This window comes from Peromyscus eremicus, chromosome 19 (genome assembly GCF_949786415.1).
Source record: "Peromyscus eremicus chromosome 19, PerEre_H2_v1, whole genome shotgun sequence".
NCBI lineage: Eukaryota > Metazoa > Chordata > Mammalia > Rodentia > Cricetidae > Peromyscus > Peromyscus eremicus.
Genome location: NC_081435.1, coordinates 65,133,649 through 65,158,151, shown reverse-complemented (window position 1 = coordinate 65,158,151; position 24,503 = coordinate 65,133,649). Strand labels below are relative to the sequence as shown.

The window sequence follows — 24,503 nt, the reverse complement described above, 5'->3', positions numbered from 1 at the left end:
TGAGACAGGGTCTCTCATTCAACCTAGAGCTCATGGATTTTGCCAGGCTGGTTGGCCAGTGAACTCAATCTGCCTGTTTCCTACTACCCTCAAGCACTGGGGTATAAATGTCTGCAGTCCAAACTCAGGTCCTCATGTGTGTACAGCAGGTACTTTACCAACTGAGTCACCTCTCTGCCTCCTCATTTAATTTTTGTTCATGAGAGGTGTCTCGTGTCATTTTATATAAAGAACTCTTTCCTTCTCAGTGCCCACATTGTTTGGAAATACCTCGATGAGCTCACTGGTTCTGTTTATGGTTAATGCCAGTCCTTTTTGATTGATTTGGGAAATATTACAGTGATTTTAACCACAGTATTGTTGACATATGAACTCTTATTTACAACTTAAGTTTAAGGATCTTGAAATGCAAGCTAATTGATTGATATATAATATTGAAAATAATATTGTTAGTTTCTTACAAAGAAAGTAGTTCAGATTCATTTGTGCTACCCAAATAACATATTCTCTGAAGAAATAAGAGTCTTGGTCATTTTAACTAAGTAGTTAGTCAATTTTTTGGATTTTAGCTTTTTTTTGAACATATTGCAGAAGAGTTTAGTCAAAAGTCCGTAGCTGGACTAGAGAGATGGCTCATTAGTAAAGTGTAGCAAGTCTTTATCTGTCCTGCTAGCCAGCTCCCAAATCACAACATGAAGACTTATTATCTTATCAATTTATGAAAGCTCAGCTGATAGTTTAGGCTTATTTCTAGCTAGCTCTTATAACTTAAATTAACCCATTTCTATTAATCTATGTGCTGCCCTGAGGCTTGTTTACCTCATCTACATACTTACTGTCCATCCTGCTTTTCTGCTTCCTCCATGTCTCCTCTCATCTCCATCTTCTTCCCAGTGTTCTTTCTGCGCCCCCCAATCCTGCCTAGCCATTGACCATTCAGCTTTTTATTAAACCAGTCAGAGTGACACATCTTCACAGTGTGCAAAAAGATTATTCCACAACAGTTAAGAGCACTTGTTCTTGCCGAGGATGTGGGTTTGGTTCCCAGCACCCAAATTGGGCAACTATAACTAATAACCCCAGTTATAAGCTTTTTCTGGCCCCCAGAAACACCTGTATACATACATGTGGTGCACAAACATACACTCAGGCACATGCACATAAAATAAAACAAGTAAATCTTAGAAGGAAACAACAGCAGCAAAAACAAACTAAAGCCCATGTCATTATCAATGTCTCTGGGTTCTTTTTTCTTTCTTTCCTTTTTTTTAAAGTTTGTTTTTATTTGTGTGTGTGTGTGTGTGTGTGTGTGTGTGTGTGTGTATGTGTGTATGAGTGAGAGAGAGAAATAGCGAGCGAGAGAGAGAGAGACAGAGAGAGAGAGACAGAGAGAGAGACAGAGACACAGAGGCACAAGGACAGACAGAGACATAAAGATAGAGACATAGAGAGACAGAGACACAGAGAGAGAATAGGAATATGAGAATGTATACCACATGTATGTATGTGCCTGAAGAGGCCAGAGAAAGGCATTGGGTCCTCTACAGCTGGAGCTACAGGCCATTGTGAGCTGCCCAATATGAGTGCTGGGAACTGAATGAACTCAGGTCCTGGAAGAGCATCAAGTGTTCTTAACCACTGAGCCTTCTCTCCTCAGCTGCCAACCACTCTCTTGATTCTTGTTTCTGGCTTTCTCTTGTTCTGATGGCAGCAGTGGACAGGGTTCCTGCTAGCGTGACATCAGCTGCATGAGAAGGTCCACCAGCCCCTATGTTGCACATGAGACTCCTGGTACTGACATTGGCTGAGACTTTGCAAATAAGTCAGACCAAAAGGTTCAAAATTTACACCAACTGCTTTAATGGGAGCATTGATGTTCTCTGTACAGGTCACCTCATCTTACAGGATGAGAGCAGAGTAGATGCAGACAAACACGGAGATAAGCCATGGTGGACAGTGGGGATGGTGCTGAGGAGACTGCTATTGCTGGGTGATGTGCTAGTTAATCTCTAGATGGAATGAGGCCCTCATCCAATGCAGCTTTAGCTTCTTTAGAAGACTGTACACCTTGGCAACATTGAAGAAAGAGGCAATAAATTATTTTCAGTCTGATGCTACATTGTAATACTTTGAAAAGATCTAGTGCTTCCTTCTTTCAAAACAAGACTTTGATGTGTTTGCTTTATTATTGACATTACTTTTATTTTAGTATTTTTTAGATATTTCACTTTAAAGAAAAAAATCTTTGTTCTAGAGTGTATGAATGGATTCTCAACAGAAGGATCAGTTGAGATATTCTCTGTCTCTCTCTGTCTCTCTCTGTCTCTCTGTCTCTCTCTCTCAGCAAAGTCTGGCTGGCATTGATCTTGTTATGTATCAAGGATAATCTTGAATTTTTATGTCTCCTACACTTCCTGAGTGTTAGAATTACACACATACTTAACCATGCCTTGTTTGTGTAGTGCTTGGAATTGAACCCTGGGCTTTTGCAAACACCAATCCCACCAACTCCCACCTAAGTTTTTTCTAAGTATATTTATTTATTTGAGGTTAGGGGTATATACATGTGCTCAGTGTGTATGTAGTGGCCAAAGAACAACTTACAGGTGTCTTTTCCACCTTGTGAATCCCAGGGACTGAACCCAGGTCATAAGGCTAGGTGGCAAGTGCCTTTGCCTTTATATTACCCATTGAACCATCTTGCCAGCCTCAACTCTCGCTTCTTTTATTTTTATCAGAAAAATTTGGCTTATTATTTTTTTTATTCCAGGGGTATTTTATATAGACATACAAATATTTTATGTTGTTAGCATATTTATTTGTGACACTCTGTTTATTGGTTTAGCCTATACTCCCTCTGTTGGCTTTCAGCAGTGTTACATTTCTTTTAGAACTGTTAAATATCTATACTTATTTTCATTTAGTTAAAAAATTAGTTGTAATACATATTTGTTTATGGAGTAGGCTATACAAGAGTGTCTCAAATTAGTAAATGCTCTAGTAGGAATATTTTAGTCTTCCTGAGTTTGTTAAGGAAACTATCACAATGTCCATTTTATTAGCGAACAGGGCTATGCAAAGCAAAAAAAAAAAAAGTACATAAAATGATGCTTCTAATGTTTAGAGCAATAAAAGGCTTTTTCTGGTATTGTCTTTTTTTTTTTTTTTTTGGTCATAAAATGAACTGATACTTGGTAGACGAAAGTAATGGAGAAGCTATATTATACCTTACTAGCATACCATCATGATTAACGTTTGCACTTGTGGCCTATGGGGACATCATGGTCCTTGCCTTCTGTATTCTGTGTACAAGTGAGGGAGTGGCTTGCCTTGCTCCTTCTTAGCATTCTCTGGAAAACCATCAATGAACTTTTCGATGGAAAAGGTACAGACTTGTGGTTAAAGGTTGTATTCTGCTCACGATTAATCAGAGCTGTGTCCTTCATGGTGGTGGTGAGGACATTGCAGGCTCAATACAGCATATAAGGTGTAAAACGTATAGAGAGTTTTTTTAAAACCTGAACCTAGTCAGAGAATTTCCTGGGTTCACAAAGTAACTGAACTGTATGTAGTGGCTATTGGTTTTGAAACAAAACATCAGACACAAGACTCAGTCAGTAGATGGACTGAGAGAACAGCAGAATTTGGCCTTTGAGACAGGCTCTCAATGTGTAGCTTAGGCTGATGTCCAACTTTCAGTCCAAATTCAGCCTTGCAAGAGCCATCTTACACGGATATGCTACCATGCCCAGATGGCCTTGTTTCTTAATCCTCCTTTGGGATAGCTTCTGTTGAGGGGAATGCAAACAGGTTTGATGCATATAATTACTTTGGTTCCTCATTTACCAAAAGCATGTAGTTTGATTTTTTTTTTTTTAAAGGAAGCAGTGAGGAGATAGATAGTTCATTCAGAAGACCTGACTTTGATACCCAGGACCTGTGTTAAAAAGTCAGGTGCTGGGGTGGCAAAGATAGGCTTCCCTACAACTCACTGGCCAGCCAGTGTAGTGGAATTGTCCATCTCCAGGCCAGTAAGGGATCCTGTTTCACAAAACAGGCGGATGGCTTTTGAGGAATGACACAGGAGATTTTCATCTGCCCCCACATGCACCTACACACACACACACACACACACACACACACACACACACACACGTGTATAAAAAACACACCACCAATCCCCTAATAATCCATGAGAGTACATTAGATAGTTCTCCCTTTTACATCTCCTCTTTCTTTAGGGAATTGAGTATAAAACCATCATTTCAGTTACAGTGATTCCCAGGCTCCTGCTGTTTGATGGTACTAGGGCATTAAACATGTTAGACAAACACTCTACTACTAAGCTACATACCAACCCTTTCCCCCTTTATATGTATATATTTTTGAAAGATTTGTTTTGTATGTGTAGAAGTATTTGCCTGAATATATATAATATATACATACATACATACATACATACATGCATGCATACATACACACACACACACACCAGATGCCCTGGAACTGGAGTTACAGAAAGGAGCAGCTGTGTAGGTTCTGGGAGCCAAACCAAGATATGCTGCGAGAGCAGCAAGTATTCTTAACCACTGAGCCATCTTTCTGGCCCCTTCGCTTTCATTTTGAGACAGGGTCCTGAAAGTTGTCCAAGTAGGTCTTAACTTGGAGATCTTCATACTTCAGCCTCTCAAGTAGCTGGAATTATAGGCCTGTGCTACCATGTCTAGGTCAGATTACTCCTCCTTGTTTTTTGGTTTTTGTTTTTTCTTTTTTGATATAGGGTCTCATGTATCCCAGAGTGGCCTGAAATTCACTGTGGATGACCTTGAACTCCTAATTTTTCTGCCTCTGCCTCTATAGTACTGAAATCACAGGCATGTACCATCATGTCTAATTCTAGGTAGTGGTGAAGATTGAAACCCAGCTTCATATATGCGAGGCAAACACTCTATCAACTGAACTACACTTCCAGCCCCAGAGTAGTCGTATTTTAAATCATTCTTTTCATTTATACTAAAGCCAAGTACACATTAATTATATTAAAAGTTTTCAAAGATTTCTTTCTTGAGTCTTTTAAGTCTTTCTTATTTTGGTGCAGGGCTTTAGGTACCCTAAACAAGCACTGTGTGCTACACTACTTTCCCAACTCTATCTAAAGTTCTAAACTTAACTCTTTGGTTACTTACTGTAATTACAGCAATAGGGGATTAATGTTCTATTTTTAGTAGATAAGACTGCTAGGATTGTGATGCTATAAAATCTTGTGATTCTGACTGCCAGTCAAGCAGAGTATGGGTACATAATATCTTAAAGGTCTGCCTAGGTAGTAGCTTTTGCCACTTAGAAAAATCGCATACTGTATAGGTTAAATAATCTTCCATTTCTAGTCATTGACTTTATGTGTTTTCATACAGGCTGCTTTCCTGTTGCATCTTTGATATCGTTTCCTAGACTCTGCTCCATGATTTAATTTGGAATTCTGAAATGAAGATGGAGGAGACAGTGGGAAAAGTAGAAGAACTCATTGAGTCTGCAGCCCCACCAAAAACCTCTGAACAAGAGACGGTCAAAGAGGAAGATGGTTCTGTAGAACTGGAATCTCAAGTTCCGAAGGATGGTGTAGCTGACTCTGCAGTTCTTTCTTCAATGCCCTGTTTGTTGATGGAACTGAGAAGGGACTCTTCGGAGTCTCAGTTAGCATCCACAGAGAGTGACAAGCCCACAGCTGGCCGAGTCTATGAGAGTGACTCCTCTAATCATTGCATGCTTTCCCCTTCCTCTAGTGGTCACTTGGCTGATTCAGATACGTTGTCTTCTGTAGAGGAGAATGAGCCCTCTCAAGCAGAAACAACAGTAGAAGGAGATACTTCAGGAGTGCCTGGTGCCACTGTTGGGCGCAAGTCCAGGAGGTCCCGTTCTGAAAGTGAAACATCTACTATGGCTGCCAAGAAAAACCGGCAATCCAGTGATAAGCAGAATGGCCGAGTCACCAAGGTTAAAGGTCATCGGAGCCAAAAGCACAAGGAAAGGATCAGACTACTGAGGCAGAAAAGGGAGGCTGCTGCAAGAAAGAAGTACAACTTGCTGCAGGACAGTAGTACCAGTGATAGTGACCTGACTTGTGACTCAAGCACGAGCTCATCAGATGATGATGAAGAGGTTTCAGGGAGCAGCAAGACAATCACTGCAGAGATACCAGGTAGAGGATGTTTTTTAAACTGACTGTAAAGCACTTGATGGCTTTTCTCAGCTGTCAGACTCAGTTAGATGAGTGACACTTGAAAAAATCCAGGAGACCTGCAGCTCTATATAAATTTGAAGACTGCAGTCTATTAACAAGACATGGCCAACTTAAAAAACAAGCAGACCTGCTCTGAGTTGCCAGTGCACTTTAGCACATCAGCAAAAACATTAAGTGGTTAATGACAGGGACAAGATTATTTTTTAAGCAATGGAATTCTTACAGGCCTTTCTCTGTAATATACTATCTGAACTTCCATCATTGCCTTTTTAGCACTGCATAGGTTTAATACTCACTGTTCAGCATTATTACTAAGTACAAGTACGTTTTCCTCAGGAATAGGCACCTTGCTTTATTATCTAGTCTCTGCACTTGAGCTTATGGTGTCTGGAATAATACACTTTTTTTCATGAAAGCTTTCTAATTACTATTCCTCCTAAAACAATAGTTTTGTGTGTTTTCCCTCAGGTTTAGTGGATGATAAACTAGTTACCCATATTGCACATTTTTTATCCTACCTTGTCACTCAAATTGTAAAGAATGTTTTAAAAAAAACTTTCCCCTTAATCTCCCAAGCTTTAAAAAGTTACTTGGAAATTGGCTTGTTTCAGCTCTCATAGAGAAAAGGGTCTGTAGTTTATTACATTTTTAACATGTCTGCTTTCCCTGAATTGTCACATCTGATACTGTGTGCTACAGAGGCAGTCTTGAGATTTCATAGAGGAAGAAAGATGATATCTGGATGGTTCTTAAGTGAAGAGTTCTCATTATTGAAGAGAATCATATGACTAGGACTATTTTGTAAAGTAACATGCTTAAGAGGTCATGGCAGCATTGTTTATTGCTGCATTGAAGAGGGGAAAGTTTTGGTTTTCTGAAGTTTTATAGGTGACTTTTTTTAGTTTTCTGTTTTATGCATAAGGCAACATATTGCTGGTGTACAAAAGATATTTCAAGAAAAATCATATTGGTTATTTGAATTTATACCTAACCATGTAAACTCAATAGCAAGAATGATTTAAAAAACACTTTATAGGTGTGAACTTCTAACAATAAGTCTCTTTCATATAGCATATTAAATATGAGTTTAAACAGTCTTGAGAAATGCTTTTTACTGTGATAATATCTTGATTGAATTCCTTTAGTAGTTCCTTATATTAAAACAAATGGGAAAAGATTTAAATGAAGTTCATGAAAGAAGCAGACTTTTAGATTGTTCTAAAGCATGTTCTAGGTATATTTCAGTTTTCCATTTAATAATTTTTTAAGGAAGCCTTTAAATACCTGTAAAATTGTTTGTGTATTCTTATATTCTGTTCTAATCTATTAATCAAATTATAATGGATCTCCTGATACAGTACTTAATTCCAGTTATAAACAGATTTTCATATAACCTCAACACTTTGCCTTTTTTTATGGAAAAGGAGAAGGCGGGCGAATAAGTCTTTTTTAAAGCTAGAATCCCATTGTAGAGGTGAAATGAGTAATGTCTAATGAATACTCTCCTTCTTTCCTTAATATACAGGCTAGGTGCTGTTTTTTCATTTCTGACTGTTAGACCTTTTTTAAGATCTCTGAAACATTGGTATTCTTTCTGTTTTTGCCATCTCTTCTGAATTGTATGCCAATCAAACATTGAAGTAAATTAATATTTACTATAGTTTCTATTTTTTTTTTTTATATTACTTAGTAAGTTTTTGGCCTTTGAGAAGAGGTAACAGTTTCTAAGGTAATTGTGGAAAATCAAATGGTAGTTGAAGATGGAGGCCACTGTATGACTGTGATGTGCACTGTTTATATTTTTGGAGGGGAAGGTGGCCCTATTCACACATAGAACAGGTATAAATGGTCTTTTTTGGTAATTATGCAAAGCAGAAAACATTGAACTAGTGTTTAAATATAAGGAACTCCAGGTCAACTGTATTGTTATCTTTGAAAAACTGTTTCCTTGTACATTTCTACTGTGACAGACACATATTTTTTTAATTTCCTGTGTCACATTATAACTCTGGGCAAGAAGGGAGGTACACTCAACCTTATAGCAAGAGTAGTTGTTGAAAAGTGCTGTGAACCAACTTGAGTGCAACGACATGGACATTCGGGTGAACCTTCACTGGATGTGTCTAAGAGAATCTTTGGATGCTGAAATTTGAGTCCAGCTGTTTACACAGAATGGAAAGCAATTGGAACAGTAAAAAGTTTCCTACTATGTGATTTTTTTGTCAAGATACAACCAATTTAGTAATTCAGAAAATGCTTTATTACAAGCTTTTGTTTAGTCACATCTTAAAAATTGAAGGAAGTATCCTGATTGTACTATATGCCAAGTAATTTAACAGTATATTTTCTTTTAAAGAATTTAGATAATGGTACACACTAGTACAGGCTTACTGATTTAGTTTGATATCTTGGGAAGAGATGTTTATGGTTTTTAAAAAATTAGTTAACTGATAGGCTGCTTAGTATTGCATTGTACCATTTTCTTGAAGTTTTTAGAAATATGGATGCTTTAAATATCTATTTGGAAGAACATGATGAAGATAATCTGGCAGTGCTTCATTTGGAGGACTTAGAGATTTTATGATAAATTTATAGTATTTTATAGTAAACCAATGTAAAAATGCTATGTGATAGTTACCTTGAATACTTAAGGCCTTTTATCAAATGCCTGGCTTATCTCTAGAGTTTTTGATGTGCTTTATATATTATCTTTGCAGTTTTATGATTGGAACATTTATGTTTTTTGTTTTCTTTACAGTTTATGAATGGAACATTATTTTTTCATAGGGGGGGCAATTTCTCTGTAAAAACCACTCTAGTTCTGTAAAGTTTGTTGGAAGTGTTTTGATTTTAGTTAGGAATAATGGGCATTAGACTTCAGTTCAGGGAATTAATTTCCTGAGTAAACATCTGCATCATTGTATATATGGGCATCCAGAAAACATTTTTTTTTTCTCCTGTAACCCTTCCTTTTCATTAATAGTTAGCCTAGAGTGAGCCTTGGGGTAACTTTGTCTCATCTTGGTATTATGACTACTTCTGTGTGGTCTAATAGTCTTATACATGCTTTTTCAGAATGAGGTTCCAAAAGGGTACCCATTGTGGCAGATAAGAGTCAGTTGTCTCAGCTGGTTTACCTTTTTTGGAGTAGGTGAGGATGGTTATTGAGGACAGCTGTCTACAATAACCTGAATTCTTAATTCATGTGAGGCCATCAGACCAGCTCATCCCTACTGAAGCCAGCATCTCCATACCTAATATCCACCACAGATATTGGTATGCTCAGATGTATCATGACAAACTTGTCTAGTTAATTTTCTATGATTATTATACTCAATCACATAATTCTTGTCTAGAATTAAACATTCTTAAAAAGTAACAAATTTGGGGTTGAGAGAAGGCTCAGTGATTAAGAGCAAGTACTGCTCTTTCAGAGATTCAATTCCTGTCACCCACATTGTATGACTCACAAAGCCCTTAATGCTAGCTCCAGGGGATCTAATATGCCTCTGGCCTTCATGCACACATGTGCACACACCTACTCACAGATACACACACACACACACACACACACACACACACTTAAAAATAAAGATAAATCTTTTTTAAAAATAGTAGTAAATTTTTAAGTGACCCATAATTTCACTTTTTAAAAATGACTTTTAAGTTTTCTTATTTTTATTTTTTTATGTGTACAGATGTTTTGCCTGAATGCATGTATGTGGATCATGTGTGTGCTCGTTGCCCATAGAAGTCAGAAGGCTTTTGATTCCCTGGACCTAGAGTTATGGATGGCTATTAGCCACCATGTGGGTGCCTGGAATTGAACTCAGGTCTTCTGCAAGAGCAACATGTGCTTTTAACCTCTTAGTCATCTCTCCAGCCTGCCATAATAATACTTTTGTTAACATTTGAGTATGTTGTCTTCTATAATACAAAATTTGTCATGCTGGGTATATTTCTGTGTTCCTTTTCTTTATAACATTGCATTTTACACCTTTAACTAATACATTAATTATTTGAATTTTGAATAATTTAGTTAACTATAAAAATAACTTACCTAATGTTTACCATTTAAGCCATTTTTATATTTTGCTGTTATAAGTTAAGAGTATGAATACTTAGGGTTTCTGACCATATAGTCTAAAACTATGTTTAAAAATACATTATTTATTTTATCTTGGAGTTTGAGTGTTTATGTATTATATTCTTTCTATAGATAAATTATTTATTGTTGATTTGGTGAAGAATTGGAGCTTCAGGTTAATTTGTATTACTTTGCTATTTAGTAAAGTTGAAAAACTACTTCTGCTACTTCTCTCTCTCTCTCCCTCCCTCTCTCCCCTCCCTCCCCCTCTCTCCCCTCCCTTTCTTTTCTTCCTTCCTTCCTTCCTTCCTTCCTTCCTTCCTTCCTTCCTTCCTTCCTTCCTTCCTTTCTTTCTTTCTTTTTTTTTTTTGAGACAGGGTTTCTCTGTGTAGTTTTTGGCGCCTGTCCTGGATCTCACTCTAGCCCAGGCTGGCTCAAGCTGACAGAGATCCGCCTGTCTCTGCCTCCCGAGTGCTGGGATTAAAGGCGTGCGCCACTGCCGCCCAGCACTTGTTTCTTTTGGTAAACAATTTTCATGTTCTTCATACATTTTCTTCTTGGCACATGTGCTTTTTGTCTTCTGAATTTGTAGGGTTTCTTAATCTATTGGGTATTTAATTGTTGGAAAAGTTTTGATATTAATCCAAGCAGTGGGGACTCATAGTAGAAGACCTTTAGACTCATAAGGATCTCCATGAAGCACCGGTTGTTGACCTTTCTCCTAGATTAAATATGAAGTGACCCTCAGTGGCTTAAAGCCTCATGTATTTAATGTAACTGTGTTTTCTGTAATTGGAATTAGTTTGACAGCTGTTTAGGAGACCTGGTAGATAATATTGCTAATACAACACAGAGGCAGAACATTCAGGTAAAAAACTATTCAGTAAATGCAGACTAGGCTAAAAGAGAGTCATGCAGGTTTTAACCTAGCTATGCATTTTAATAGCCACTTAAAACTTTTGGTGCCCAGGCCACACTTCAGCCCAATCAAATCAGAATCTTCTGGGGTCTGAACCTAGGTACCAGTGCCTTTATAACTCTCCAGGTGAAATGTTCAGTTAGTTAGCCAGGCTGTGTGGCATGAATGTGGGTGGTGGTGAGAATGAGAATGTAAAATTGGTAGTCTGGTCATCTGAGTTGCCAGTGGGTGTGATGTTCCAAAAAAATGGGGTCTGATGATTAGAAATCAGAGTTGTATACTGTGCACAGTTGTTTATTAATTGGATGGGCACCTCTTTCTCCAGCTAAGTGAAATGTTTGTGTATTTTTGACACAGTGTTTGATCAGGTAACTGGCCTTGACTAGTGATCCTCCTGCCTCCACCTCGTTTTCCATTACACCCACCCTAAGTGTTTTTAAAGCATCCATTGTTTAAGGGTATATCTGGATGTTACAGTTCCTGCATGTTACATTTATAGGCTTTGAAGTAGATGTCCTTTGGCAGCCTCTCATGTTAAAGATACATTATTTTCATCCTTATCTAAAATGAGTGTCTACACTAACTTCGTATGCACAACACAGACTATACCTTAGTGTCAATAAAAAAGATCATGTTCACTTGAGATGAGAATATTGTCCCTGTTTAAAAATTTTTTTTAACAAGCTACTTTTTAGTAGTTTTCAGTTCACAGCAAATTTGAACAGTTCTTCCAAATTCCTGCCTTCACACCCAGCCTCCACATTATTAATGACCCAAATTAAATTTTTAAAAAAATAATGATAAACCTACATTGACTTTCTGTTATTCCTGAAGTCCTTTATGTACTGTTAGGGTTCACTTCATTTTTCTAAGTTCTGTAGATTTTGACAAATGTGTCCTTTGCTTTTAGTTCTTGAAATTCATATTTGTTAGTGTTTATGGCCGACAATCATCTTTTTGAGGCTAGAATTTCTGTTACTGTCCTTAGTATAAGTGTTCGCTCACTATTTCCTGAATTCAATTTTTAAATACCTATTTATATATTCATCAAGAAATAGCTAGTGCCAGTATTTAACAGATCAGCTTTGCTTTCTGATTTTCTGCCCTACACTTATTTTTACGCAGCACATGCAATGGAGCTAAAAGGAAAGTAGTTACTCTTTAAATTCTGCTTAAGCCAAGCAGGGTGGTACCCAAAGGCAAAGGCAGGAGTTTAATGAAAGCTTGGCTGTATAGCGAGTTCAAGGCCAGCCTAAGCTACCTAATGAGATCCTGTCACAAAGACAGGAGTACAAAGTTCAGGTATAGTAATACCCTATAAGTCACTCACAGCCCCCAGGAGGCTGATGCAGAGTGATTGCAAGTTAGACCAGCATGGAATGCATAATGAGACACTGTCTCAAAAACCACAAGGAAAATAAAGTATAAATTCTATTTGGTCTGGTTTCCCTAAGCTTAAATATACAATAGGAGAGGGCACATCCTTCTCAAAGAATCATGCATATAGATGAAAGGCTTTGTTTTGTTTTGTTTTTTAAAGTGGAGATAGTGGAGAAAGAGTAGTCAGAAGAAAAGGGGTAAGATGAAGTTAGGGGAAGTGTAGGTAGCAAACTTGAAGAGTTTTTTTTTTATTACTAAGTAGAATGGAGCTAAAAATTGATACAGTAGTATGTAGGTATAGAAAAAAGGATGGCATGATTGAAAAGTTCTTAGTGTCTACAGTTTTTCTTGATAATGAGGCATTCTTTTGCATCCTTGTAAATAGCCACTAAATGATAAAGTGAGCCATACTGTTAGAAAAAACCCGGAGTAAACATGATAGAACAGTTCATAAGATTGTTCTCCAATTTTGTTTGTGTTATTTTAGGGTGGTGCTGGGCATTAAACCCAACCAAGACCTTGCACATTCTAGGCACGTGTTCTCTCACTGAGCTATATCCCAAGCCCAGGACTGTTCATACAATTTCTTGATATAGGTAGATGGTATAAGTCCAGTATTGATTGATTCCATCAGTCATTTTATTCAGCAAGTATTTGCGTACCTAATATACAGTGTTGGGGGCATAATAGTGAATGAAGTCTCCTCCCTCATGAAATATACTCTACCCTCAGGAGCCAGATAATAAATGCATTCATTATTACTAGGTGATTCTATACTATATAATATATAAAATATACTAATATATTACTAATATATACTTATATATGTTAATATATACCATATACTACAGATACTATAATGACAACTACCACAACAACAATAATAAAGCATATAGGAGATAAAGACTGAATGAGAGTTAGATAGAAAAACTATTGTAGATAGTATAGTCAAGAGTAGTGTGAGAAGGCAGGTTATTTAATATTGGTCCTGAAAGTGAAGAGTTTAATATTGTTAGTTTTGTTAGAGGCCTAAACCAAAAGAATCCAGCTCAAGGATAAACAGTTTGTGTAAGGCCATATCTTAAACAAGAATTCTATGAAACTACTCTTCTACAGAATATCAATACCTATTTATATGTTCACATATTTGGAATATGCTAGATTATGTGAAAACGAGTTTCTTTACTGGAGGACAACTTAGAACTGTTAATATATCTTATATAGGGGATAAATATAATTCTCACTGAACTTTATTTTTCTATTTATTTATTTATTTATTTATTTTTGAGACAGGGTCTCATTGTAACCCAGGTTAGCTCCCAGTTGAGGATGACATTGAACTTCTGACTCCACCTCATCTTCCAAATACTGATATTATAGGATTATAGGAGTGTTTCACCACATCTGGTTTCATGCAGTGTTAGGAACTGAACCCAGGCTTCATGCATGCTAGGCAAGAGCTGTACATCCTACATATTTAGCCTGTATACCCCAAACTTAAACACAAGACTCCTTTGCTCCCAGTGGCATACAGTCCTTTTAACACTCTGGCAGACACTAAGGTCTGGCCCAGAAGTACACATGGATCTTATACATCCTTTATGTGGTTTTCCATATAATCAAAAATACATAAATAAATAAATAAATAAATAAATAAATAAATAAATAAATAAATGCTTTCAGTCAGGTGAGAATTATGGGTTCACCTGACAAAGTATATACAGTGGTTCTCAACTAAAGCTGTATATTAAACTTATCTTGAAAACTTAAAAAAAATTAAATAAACTTTAGATATCTGAGAGCCATTGTGGTTTGTGGTGTTTTAAGCCATTCCGGGTTCTTATGTTTATCAAAGGCTAAAAACCAGTTAATTGCAGGTAAAGACAGTCGTACAGTAAGAGAACAAATTTTCCCATATAGATTGTTGAAGCTATGAAAAAGGGTAGCATCATACGATATTAGTAATTTTATTAATTTCCTCATAATAAGTTACTTTGGCTTGGTTAGTGAATTTCAACACTGCTTACCAGTGGTATATCTATCTACCAGGCTTTAAAACAAAACAAAACAAAACCAAACAACAATGCTGTTGCCACTTTCCTGAGGTAAGTGTGTTTAAATAAAAATACACTTTTCTAAATTATTAATGTTTTATTATTGGCCGCAGTGTCTCAAAGCTGACATCAGTTGTGCTAGAGGATTTGAATGAGTGTTCAAGGAATTAGGAAATGTCAAGATTACTTGACAAGAGGTGTGGTGTGTGATAGGAACTGTATAGGCAGTGGTCTAGAAGATGCCGGTAACTTTTCCTGAGTTACAGAGATAGGCAGAAGTCCTGAATGTGGGTGTGAAACTAACTCACTTTGACACTGGTGAAGACAATGAGCAGCCCTGGAACCCAGGGAACCCAAATTTCCAAGAATTCCCCCTCACCCAGTCAGGTGCTTAAATGCTGATGCCCAACTTGCAAGTCCTGCCACAGCAATCCCTGGTTACTTCTTACATTCCTTGCCCATTGGAAGGCTGACCATATTTTAGAATTCCCCAAAACATAATAGTTTTCTAGTTAACATTGCTAAAAGTGGAAGCATTTCTGAATCACCTATGAACTTGTCACTAAAGTGTGTTGCCCATTTTATGAATTAAGGAAAAAGTATACTCTTGCCTGTTAAAAGTTTCTTTTGATGGTATTTAAAGACTACATAGCAAACAGGTTTGCTTTGGTTTTTCTTTTTAAATGAGGTATTCCTAACTGGAGCCTGTTGGCATGTACCCATAATCCCAGAACTTGGGAGATAGGGAGGCAGGGATACTAGGAAGTCAAAGCCACCTTTGGCTATCTAGCAAGTTTGAGGCTAGCCTGGGCTATGTGAAACTTTCCAAAAACAAACAAAAAGCAAAAGTATTTAAAACAGAAAGCAACACTTTGATAAGTTTTAGCTTGTGTTTTTATTTTGTAGGTTGGAACGTAAATTATGTTTTTGCAACAATAGGAAGGAATGAGTCTCTTTTTTATGCCTGTTCGTGCAAAAAAAATCTAAATAAAACTTTAATGAAAAAATTATTAGTAAAAACTCATAAGTAGTTTATAACTTGAGTATCTTGCCATTCATTCCATAAATATTTGTCACCTTACTCTGATTTAAATCCTGTAATTTTTGTATGAAGATTATGAAAGAATATACTACATGAGCATTTTATATTCCTTATTTAATGAACTAATTTGTCAGTAGTCTTCATTAAATTATAATATATTGTACATCGGAAGCATGCATTACTTTCTTGAGTAAATATTTACTTTTGTACCGGTATGCAACATACTGTATGGAATACCAGAGCATGATAGTGCAGGCCTGTAATCTCAACATTTAAGAGGCTGATGCTGGTGGATCATGAGTTTTAGGTCAGTCAGGGTTATAGCAAAGCCCTTCCTTAAGGGGAGCAGGACAATATTATAGGAAAGGCCAGCTTACTGCAGGTTGATTTCCTGCATGAGGAAAAATAGTGCAATAGTTCCCCCTTACTGGGAAAGGGTATGTTCTAAGATTTCCAGTGGATGCTGTAAGCCACATATAGTACCAAGCCCTGTATATACTGTTTTTCTTTCTTGTGTATGTACTCTACTATAAAACTTAGTTTATGAGTTAGGCACATTAAGGTTAATAGCAATAACAAAAATAGAAAAATTTTAACAGTACACTAAAAAGCTGTGTGAATTAGTGTCTCAAAAGATCCTATTGGACTATATTCACCCTTATTGTGATGTAGTAAGATGGCAGATATCATGCCTACATGGTGAGGTGAATACTACTGGCCTAGAGTTGGACTGTTAGGTAAAGGTTACTTGAACAAAAGTTCTGTAATACTGAAACAGTCTCATAATTGAGATGGTGGCTTTCTTTGTGGAGACTGGACAAAGGGATGACTCCGAGCTTGGGCTCAGGGCTGTGGAAGATTTCATCACACTACTCAGAATATTGTGCAAATTAAAATTTGTGAATTAGTCATTTCTCTGTTTTCCTCTTTATTATTTCGGTCTTCAGCTAACTGTAGGGTAACTGAAACCAAGGAAAATAAAAGTGTCCTTAGTGGGCAGTACTTTACTTTTCATTGTTACACAGATCAACTTTCAATTAGCCCTGGCAAGTATCAGTCAGGGGAATTGAATGGGTTTTCAAGTTGCTAGTGAAAAAGTTTATTTAGTTAATTTGCTTTTCAAATTACTAGTTTAATATTGTTTTCATTCCTTAGACTGAAAATAAATAGTCTTTGATTGTGTTAAAAGTGCCATGTTGGGGTAGCAAAGGGACTAAATAGGACAGCAGTGACAGGCTTGTTGGACTTGGTGGTGTATGCCTCTAATCCCAGGATGGGAGGTGGAGCAGGAGGACCAGGAGTTCAAAGTCATCCCTGACTGTATGATCTCCTCTGCCCCGGAAGCAAAACAAAACACAAGTCTTGCAGTATGATAGATGTGTTTGTATGTGGGATTCTTTTTTTTTTTTTTTTTTTTAATCTTTTTGAGGATTTGTAGGAGTATGGTGAGAGACAGCTAAACTGGCATGAAAGGCTTCAACAGATACATAATGTTGGTAATGTTAACTGGTTTTTAAGTTATACTTTCTTTTTGAGAAACTTGGCCTTTTCCTTCACATTAATAAAAAAGATTAGTTTTATTATGGAAAAAACCAAATTCTATGTTTTGCAGACTAGATAGTATATTTAGAAGTTTGCATCTAAGAAATGAAGCCTATAATTCATCTTAATATTTCTCAGTAATCTTATGTGAAAAAAAGTTACCCCTTTCCCTACTTACTTTGAAATGGGGTTTCTTTCTTTCTTTTTCTTTCTTTCTTTCTTTCTTTCTTTCTTTCTTTCTTTCTTTCTTTCTTTCTTTCTTTCTTTCTTTTCTTTTCTTTTCTTTTCTTTTCTTTTCTTTTTCGAGACAAGGTTTCTCTGTGTAGCTTTGCGCCTTTCCTGGAACTCACTCTGTAGCCCAGGCTGGCCTTGAACTCACAGAGATCTGCCTGCCTCTGCCTCTGAGTGCTAGGATTAAAGGCGTGTGCCATCACTGCCCGGCTGAGACGGGTTTCTTATATATATATCACAGACTGTTCTTGAACTTGTATAGCTGAGCATGACCTTGAACTTGTGATCCTCCTATGGACCACCCCCAGTTTATGAGGTACTCAGGATCCAACCCAAGGCTTCCTGCATGCTAAGCAGACATTCTGCCAACTGAGCTACATTCCAAGCCCTTCCCCCCCTTATTGGTGGTCTTGAGATTTAACCCAGGGCCTCACACATGCCAGCCAGGTATCATAGAGCATGTAAATATTTGCAACTTTTAAATTAACAGTAATAGACTCAGCCAAGGTTTTCCTTTTTCTTAGAAGGTTTGAATTAAGCAAATACTTGTAATTTAACATAGTGTATGGGAATTGTGTTAACTGTGGAAAGTTTAATGTGTTCTTGTCTAAGATTGATGTCCTCATTACTGTGTAATGAGTTGAAAGTTTATGAACTTCATTTGATCAATTGAGATAAGGTTTGAACATCAAGATTTTTCCCTGTAAAAGATATAGGAGTGTATTATAACTGATGGAGTTTTCTCTGAAGTGAAAGTACAGTTACAGACTATGTCAGATTTTATAAGTATATACGTGCATAGATCTTAAGTTTTATATCAACAGAAAGCGTCCTGCCTTTGGGTAACGGACTGAACTTTGATCAATAATCTTTCCTTGAAATTGAGATGTTTTCAGAGGAAATTTATTTTGTCTTTTCTTTCAATCTGGAATCAAATTTTACTAGAAGTAGACTTATAGACATAAAAATACTACTTTCATTTCAGCATGTTGCTATGACTTTCTAATGCATGCATAAACTTAATGAGTTCTATTTTGCTTTCTGATAAAATATTTAACATATTAAGCAAGTAATAAGTAACTGAAAATTACATTTATTTTTTAAAATAAAAAGACCAATTCTTTTAGAAATAACCTGTAAGAAAATTATTGTTGATATTGATTATATTGACTAGATATAGTCTCATTTTTTGTTGTTGAGTAAGAGCTCTATAGGTTTTTGTTTGTTTTGTTTTTGAGACAGTGTCTTACTATGTAGCCCTTGGCAGGCCTGGAGCTCACTCTGTAGATCAGGCTGGACTTGAAATCACAGGGATCCACCTGCCTCTACTTCCCAAATTCTGAGATTAAAGGCATGTGCCACCACCCTGGATATATAAATGTTTCTATATTTTTTCCAAGAATAAAACCAGGAAAAATTCAACTAATTGGAATTTTTCAATAATAGTTGATACTTTCAGGTAATAGAATACTGTTCTGAATATTTGAAGATGTGTTAAATACTTTTCATTTTGGGAGGTCTTCTCTGCAAAAGTTTGGATAAAGATGTGAAAGTGGGTTTTGGTAGAAAGAAGGAACTCTATAATGCACTGTTTAATTCAAAAAATATATACTAAAATATTAAGAATTTATCTTAGACTAAAACTTGGCATTTTATAGTTTGCAGAGTTTAGCCTTAGTAATTTTTCAGTAGAAGCATGTACAAAAAAATTTTATTCTGATTTCATTTTCACACAGTGCCTTGAAGATAATGCATTATAACTGTCTTAAGGATTATTGTTTTGAGAATAGATTTTACTCTAACAATAGCATCATTTCCAGATTGCACAGATTCAAAAGTCAAAATCATTTGAGCTTGTATTATGGACATTCAAAGAAATGGATTATTAAATTTGTCTTCAGTGAGGGAAATGTCTGTATTCTTAAAATCACAAGTGAGAATTGTTTCCAGATTAAGTGATAACAGTTTAATGTAGCTGTTATTTAAGTGCCTAGTGGTCAACCCTTCATTTCCCATGAATTCCTGTAGTTGTCCAGCAATTTAAAAAAATGATAGAACCTTGTATTCTGTTTGGATTTACTTATAGTCCGTAAAGGGATAGTTCTGGCAGGAAGCGTCTTTCAACCTATAACACTAGTCCAGGCATTACTGAAATGCTTCTATGTAAGAGTGTAATCCTTTATTTGGACTGTGCCATCTCTTAATCTGCCTATGGAAGTTTCTTTATCAGGAGATTGTCTTCATTTGTGGCTTTTTTCATGGGATAGAGAATTAGACAGTCAAGTTGAAGACTTGACAAAAAGTTGTTACTTCAGTTAAATTATTTGGCAAATGTTAAGGAACATGTTTAGAAATAACTCTTACTGACCATTTTATTTCCTCACAGCAGTATTTCACTTTAGTTTGTGGCATTTCAAGGGCATAATTCCCTCATTAAGTTAAATAATATTTTCTAATAATGTTTCTGTAGTCTGCTTTCCCCTAGTATTTACTAGTGTAGCATTCTGAAATATTATATACCTAGTCATTTGAAGAGACTCTAAGTAGCAGATTAAAGTAGTCCGGTTATTAGAGCCACTTATGAGATGTTAACAACTATATTGATATATATTTTGTAGGCATTATTAAAATTGAGGTAACTTTAAAAGTTCAAGTAAAAATTTAGTTTAGAATACATAAGAAATTAAAAGCTTAAGATTTAATATTTTACATGAGTTTTAAATTTTTAAAAAATTTTATTTTGTTTTATATGTATTAGTGTTCTGCTCAAATGTATGTATATGTACCACATGTGAGCCTGTTGCCCTCTGAGGTCAGAAAAGGGCATTAGATCCCCTGGAACTGGAGTTAAAGATGGTTGTGAGCCACTATATGCAGTTAAGTGCTCTTAACCGCAGAGCCAACTCTCCAGCCCATTGCATGAAGTTTTATAAAATAAGAAACTTTTTTAATTTTCTTTTTTTCCCTTCCTTCTTTCTTCCTTTCCTCCCTCATTTCTTTCTGTTTGTTATTTTTCCCAAATCAGATAAAGGAGTCTAATCTCAGGGATGTGTATGCATGCACATATATACCTATCACCTTAATTCTGAATTCATTAAAATTAGTTTGATGAGTGTCTAGAGGCAAATTCCTGTGTCATAGTCTACAGTGTTAGGAATGGATCCAGTCATTAATACACTGTCCATTTGTTGCTTCCTAACATGCAGGGAAAAATGTTACTCACTATAAACTTAGTGGTAATTAAACTGGAGAGGGGAAGAGCTTTTATTTTAAAACAATATCTTTGGACATCAGTTATTGCTAACAAGCTGAATAAAAAAATGTAAGAGATCTAGCTTTGGCATGGTGGTGCATGCCTGTAATTCTAGCACCAGGGAGATGAGGCAAATGGATCTCTGAATTCAAGGCCACTCTGGTATGCTTTACATAGCAAATTTCAAGCCAGTTTGTGTGCATAGCAAGTTCCAGGCTAGCGAGGCCTACAAAATGAGTTCCTGTCTTTAATAAGCAAAACAAATCAAAAAAGTACACATACACAAATAAATTTATTTTGCTTATTGCATTACTGTTATATAGGTTTTAAGCTAGAGCCTCTGAGTATAGGTATTTCTAGACTTATGAAAGCTTACGTGGCTCATACAAGTACACTGTGGTTATTAATGAAAAAATTACGTAGTAAATCATTTTTTTCAGCAAGGCATCTTAAATTGATATTACTGATAAACTTTTGTGTTGTCAGTGACAAGGTCTTGCTATGTAGCTGTCCTTGAATTTATAATCCTCCTGCCCCAGCCTTGCTGGAATTGCAGGCCTTTGTCACCTTGCTTGACTCTTACTGATAATTTTCTTTTTTTTTCCTTCCTCTTCTTTCTTAATTTTTTATTTTATTTTCTTACTTTTAAGACAGAGTCTCCTGTAATGCAGGTTGACCTGAACTTACTGTGTAGCCAAGGATAATCTTGAACTTGTGATTCTCTTGGCTCTATCTCTCAAGTTCTGGAATTACAGTTTGTATCCTCACACTAGGTCTTAAGTTTCATTTTAGTGTGCAGTTGACTTTGCCTAATGATAGTTACACTACAGTCATAGGAAAAATGGTATGCAGGCTTCTTGCTGTCTTCATATATATGTAATAAAAAATTATGGGCAAATTACCATAGCAAAGGCAATCTTCTGAAAGTATTATATTTTATTTAGTTTAAACCTTTTTTTTTCTCTTAAAATGATTTAAATAATGTATGGAGATGGTGAAAAGATTTTGTGTATGCCAAATGTCAAAGTATAGTATCAAAAATAGTTCTACAAAATTTATTAAACTTATACATTAAATTTATTTTATTGATTTGTTTTGTAAAATTCTTAGATTCTTCTCAGATCCTCTTAAAAATGGCATAGGTGCCTTTAATTATGGTATAGACAAGAAATGTGTCAGTTTATCTAGAAGGTACATGAATTGACAAACTTAAATAACATTGAAAAGTACTTCATGCTATGCTTTTGGAGGGGGTTGTAATTTCTGTTCTTCCTTCCTTTGAAGTTTAGAGAAGTTAGTCAGCAGCAGACTAGAGTGCTAAGTACAGAGTAGATGGTCTCATTGCTGTATTAGGTCACCACAGTATTATACAGAATGTGTCATGAACAACAACGGAATGGCCTTCATGAAATGTATTCTTATTTCTATTAGAACCTTGAAGGTTTGAGAACAATGTTATTAAATTGCTGTTTTTATTTTATTGCATTTTCTTTATATCCTTTATATGTCTGTGCATCTGGAGTGTAACTAATAGATTAAATAAAAAATTTGAAAAAGAAATGTTTCTTGTTACTCTATTGAGGACTCCATTGTAATGTTAGTCATTTCCTACCAACAAATTGTCTATTCCTGAATCAAGAAATAATATTTCTACAATAAAATTATCAGTGTTAGTTTATAGTTAGAATAATGGATTTTACACAATATTTATAGGATGATTTTCAGTTTTGGAATTGGCATATTGAAAAGGGAGATAAAACACAACTGTAAACCTGAAAGTGTATCTTTTCCTTTAAACTCTCTGCTCTACTGGTTACATGTTAAAAATCAAAGGGTATTTGGGAAAATGCGGAAATGTAGACCATGTCTGTTTAAAGAAGGAATTAAAGTGGCGGATGAATGAATCTTTGGCAAGGAACTAAACTTGGAGAAGTTACACTAGCATGTGCTCTCTGGCATCTGCAGTGTACGCTTTAGTCAGTTTCTACAGATCTGAGTCCTTAAAGCAGATGGCAGCCTCTTCAAATGCCCCAGGCCTGTATTTCTCGGTTCCTTTAAGGATCTCTCTGAGTGGTACTGGTTATCTTTTCAGTTAGCTCACTTTATTCAGTGCTTACTTTTCTCTGTAGATAATGCTGCGGTGTTAAGCTGCCATTTTCTTTTGATCAGCTTTTCAAGTATTCTGAGCATCTTGAAGCACTCACTCCCTTTACCTCTTTGATCCTTTGAAAGTGATAAGTGAAACGCTTGTATCTATCGTAGGTAACTTTGTTTCTGAGCAAAATGACTTAATTGTTTATCAGTATGAAGAAAAGACAATGGTTCCTAAAACCATTTCCATGGTAGGAACTTTATGAAGTTCCTCAATTTTAATAATTGAGATGAATACAGTGGAAAAAATTTAGAGCAGACTGGCTTGTTTTTATTTTAAAAGTGGCATAATTCCTAAACATAAAATGTAGTACATATTGCTGAATTTCATCTGTTTATCCCCCCCCTTTTTAAACATTTTTCTTTTGATTAAAATAGCTTTATAATGTTATTCTGAAGAAAAATACACTCACACAGCTTTTGATACTTAAGGTTGTTTTTCTAAAGATTGCACTTTTAAAAATTTTAAAATTTTTGTTTCTGTTGACATAAGTCTTTTCTCAGAGGTGGCTGGGCTTAATTTATACTTTTTTCTTTGATAGTAATGAGAAAACAAAGTAAGTATTCTCAAGCGTTTTTCCACTTACAAATACAAATTTGTATTTTTGTCTTCTAGAAGGTAGTAAAACTAGTGTTTTTAAAAGTAGGTTCTTCTAAAATTCATTCTCCTTTCTGTATGTTGAAGTCTGTCCCTTTCCTCCAGTTCCTCAAGCCTACACCTTATTACCTTATAAGTCACCATGCACACAAGCACACACATTCTATTTTCTGTGGTTCCTTGGCTAGGTGATCCATTAGAACCTTTCTTTGAGACTAACTTCTTTCATATCTCATTATCTGAGCAGACTGGGCTGAGGGGTGTCTCTCCCCTCATTCTCCTCTTGATGTTTTGTGCGTAATGGCACTGGGCATAGGCCTGTTGGGGAAAGGGGACCACTTGAGGTTCCTTAGTAGCAACAGGACAGACATTCTCTCTCCTTGTTTGGGGATTGGAGAGATGAGGTGTAACAGATGAAATGAATTTTCTAACAGATGAAGGGAATTTTCTCTGGACTTTGTTGTGTGTTACTGTAGTCATAGAAGTACTCAAAGGAATAAACCATGTTTGGTGCGTTGCCTGATATGGTTTAAGTGAAAGTGAATGAAGAGTGATATTTCTAGGTATCTAGAATACATGAAGACATCCTATTCTAGATTTAATTAACTTTTATAATGAGATACTGGGAATGCAAGTTAGTGGAAGTGCTCTGTAGGTAGGGATTATGCCAAGTGTGGACCAATCCAAAATGATCTTTGGTTTTGAGATGCTTTTATAAGAATACTTACAAACTAACATTTCATTTCTGTTTCTTGGTTTTTCTTTTTAGTGATTTTGAAACAGAGTCTTGCTTTGTAGCTAATTAGGGTTAGCCTAGAACTTGCTATGTAGTCTAGGCTGGCCTTGAACTTATAAACCTTCTGTGTTAGTCTCCTAGGTACTGAGATTAGAGAATAAAACCTGCATTAATGATGGCCTCATTTAACTTAATCTTAGCCTGATACTTAGCAAGTTAGGTTTGTGTATAACCATAGAAGGCACCAGCTGAGGCATTGCTATTTCCCC

General features: G+C 36.0%; 1 protein-coding gene across 2 annotated transcripts in view; it reads left to right on the top strand.

Moving 5' to 3' along the window:
• Positions 1 to 5,419: 5,419 nt before the first annotated feature.
• Ark2n (arkadia (RNF111) N-terminal like PKA signaling regulator 2N) overlaps positions 5,420 to 24,503 on the top strand; it is a 45,144-nt gene continuing 26,060 nt past the window's right edge. For both annotated transcript variants that reach the window (XM_059246017.1, XM_059246016.1), the window contains exon 1: positions 5,420 to 6,199. In XM_059246017.1, coding sequence (XP_059102000.1) covers positions 5,485 to 6,199 — 715 coding nt within the window. In that variant the 5' untranslated portion in view covers positions 5,420 to 5,484. The remainder of the gene's footprint in view (positions 6,200 to 24,503) is intronic.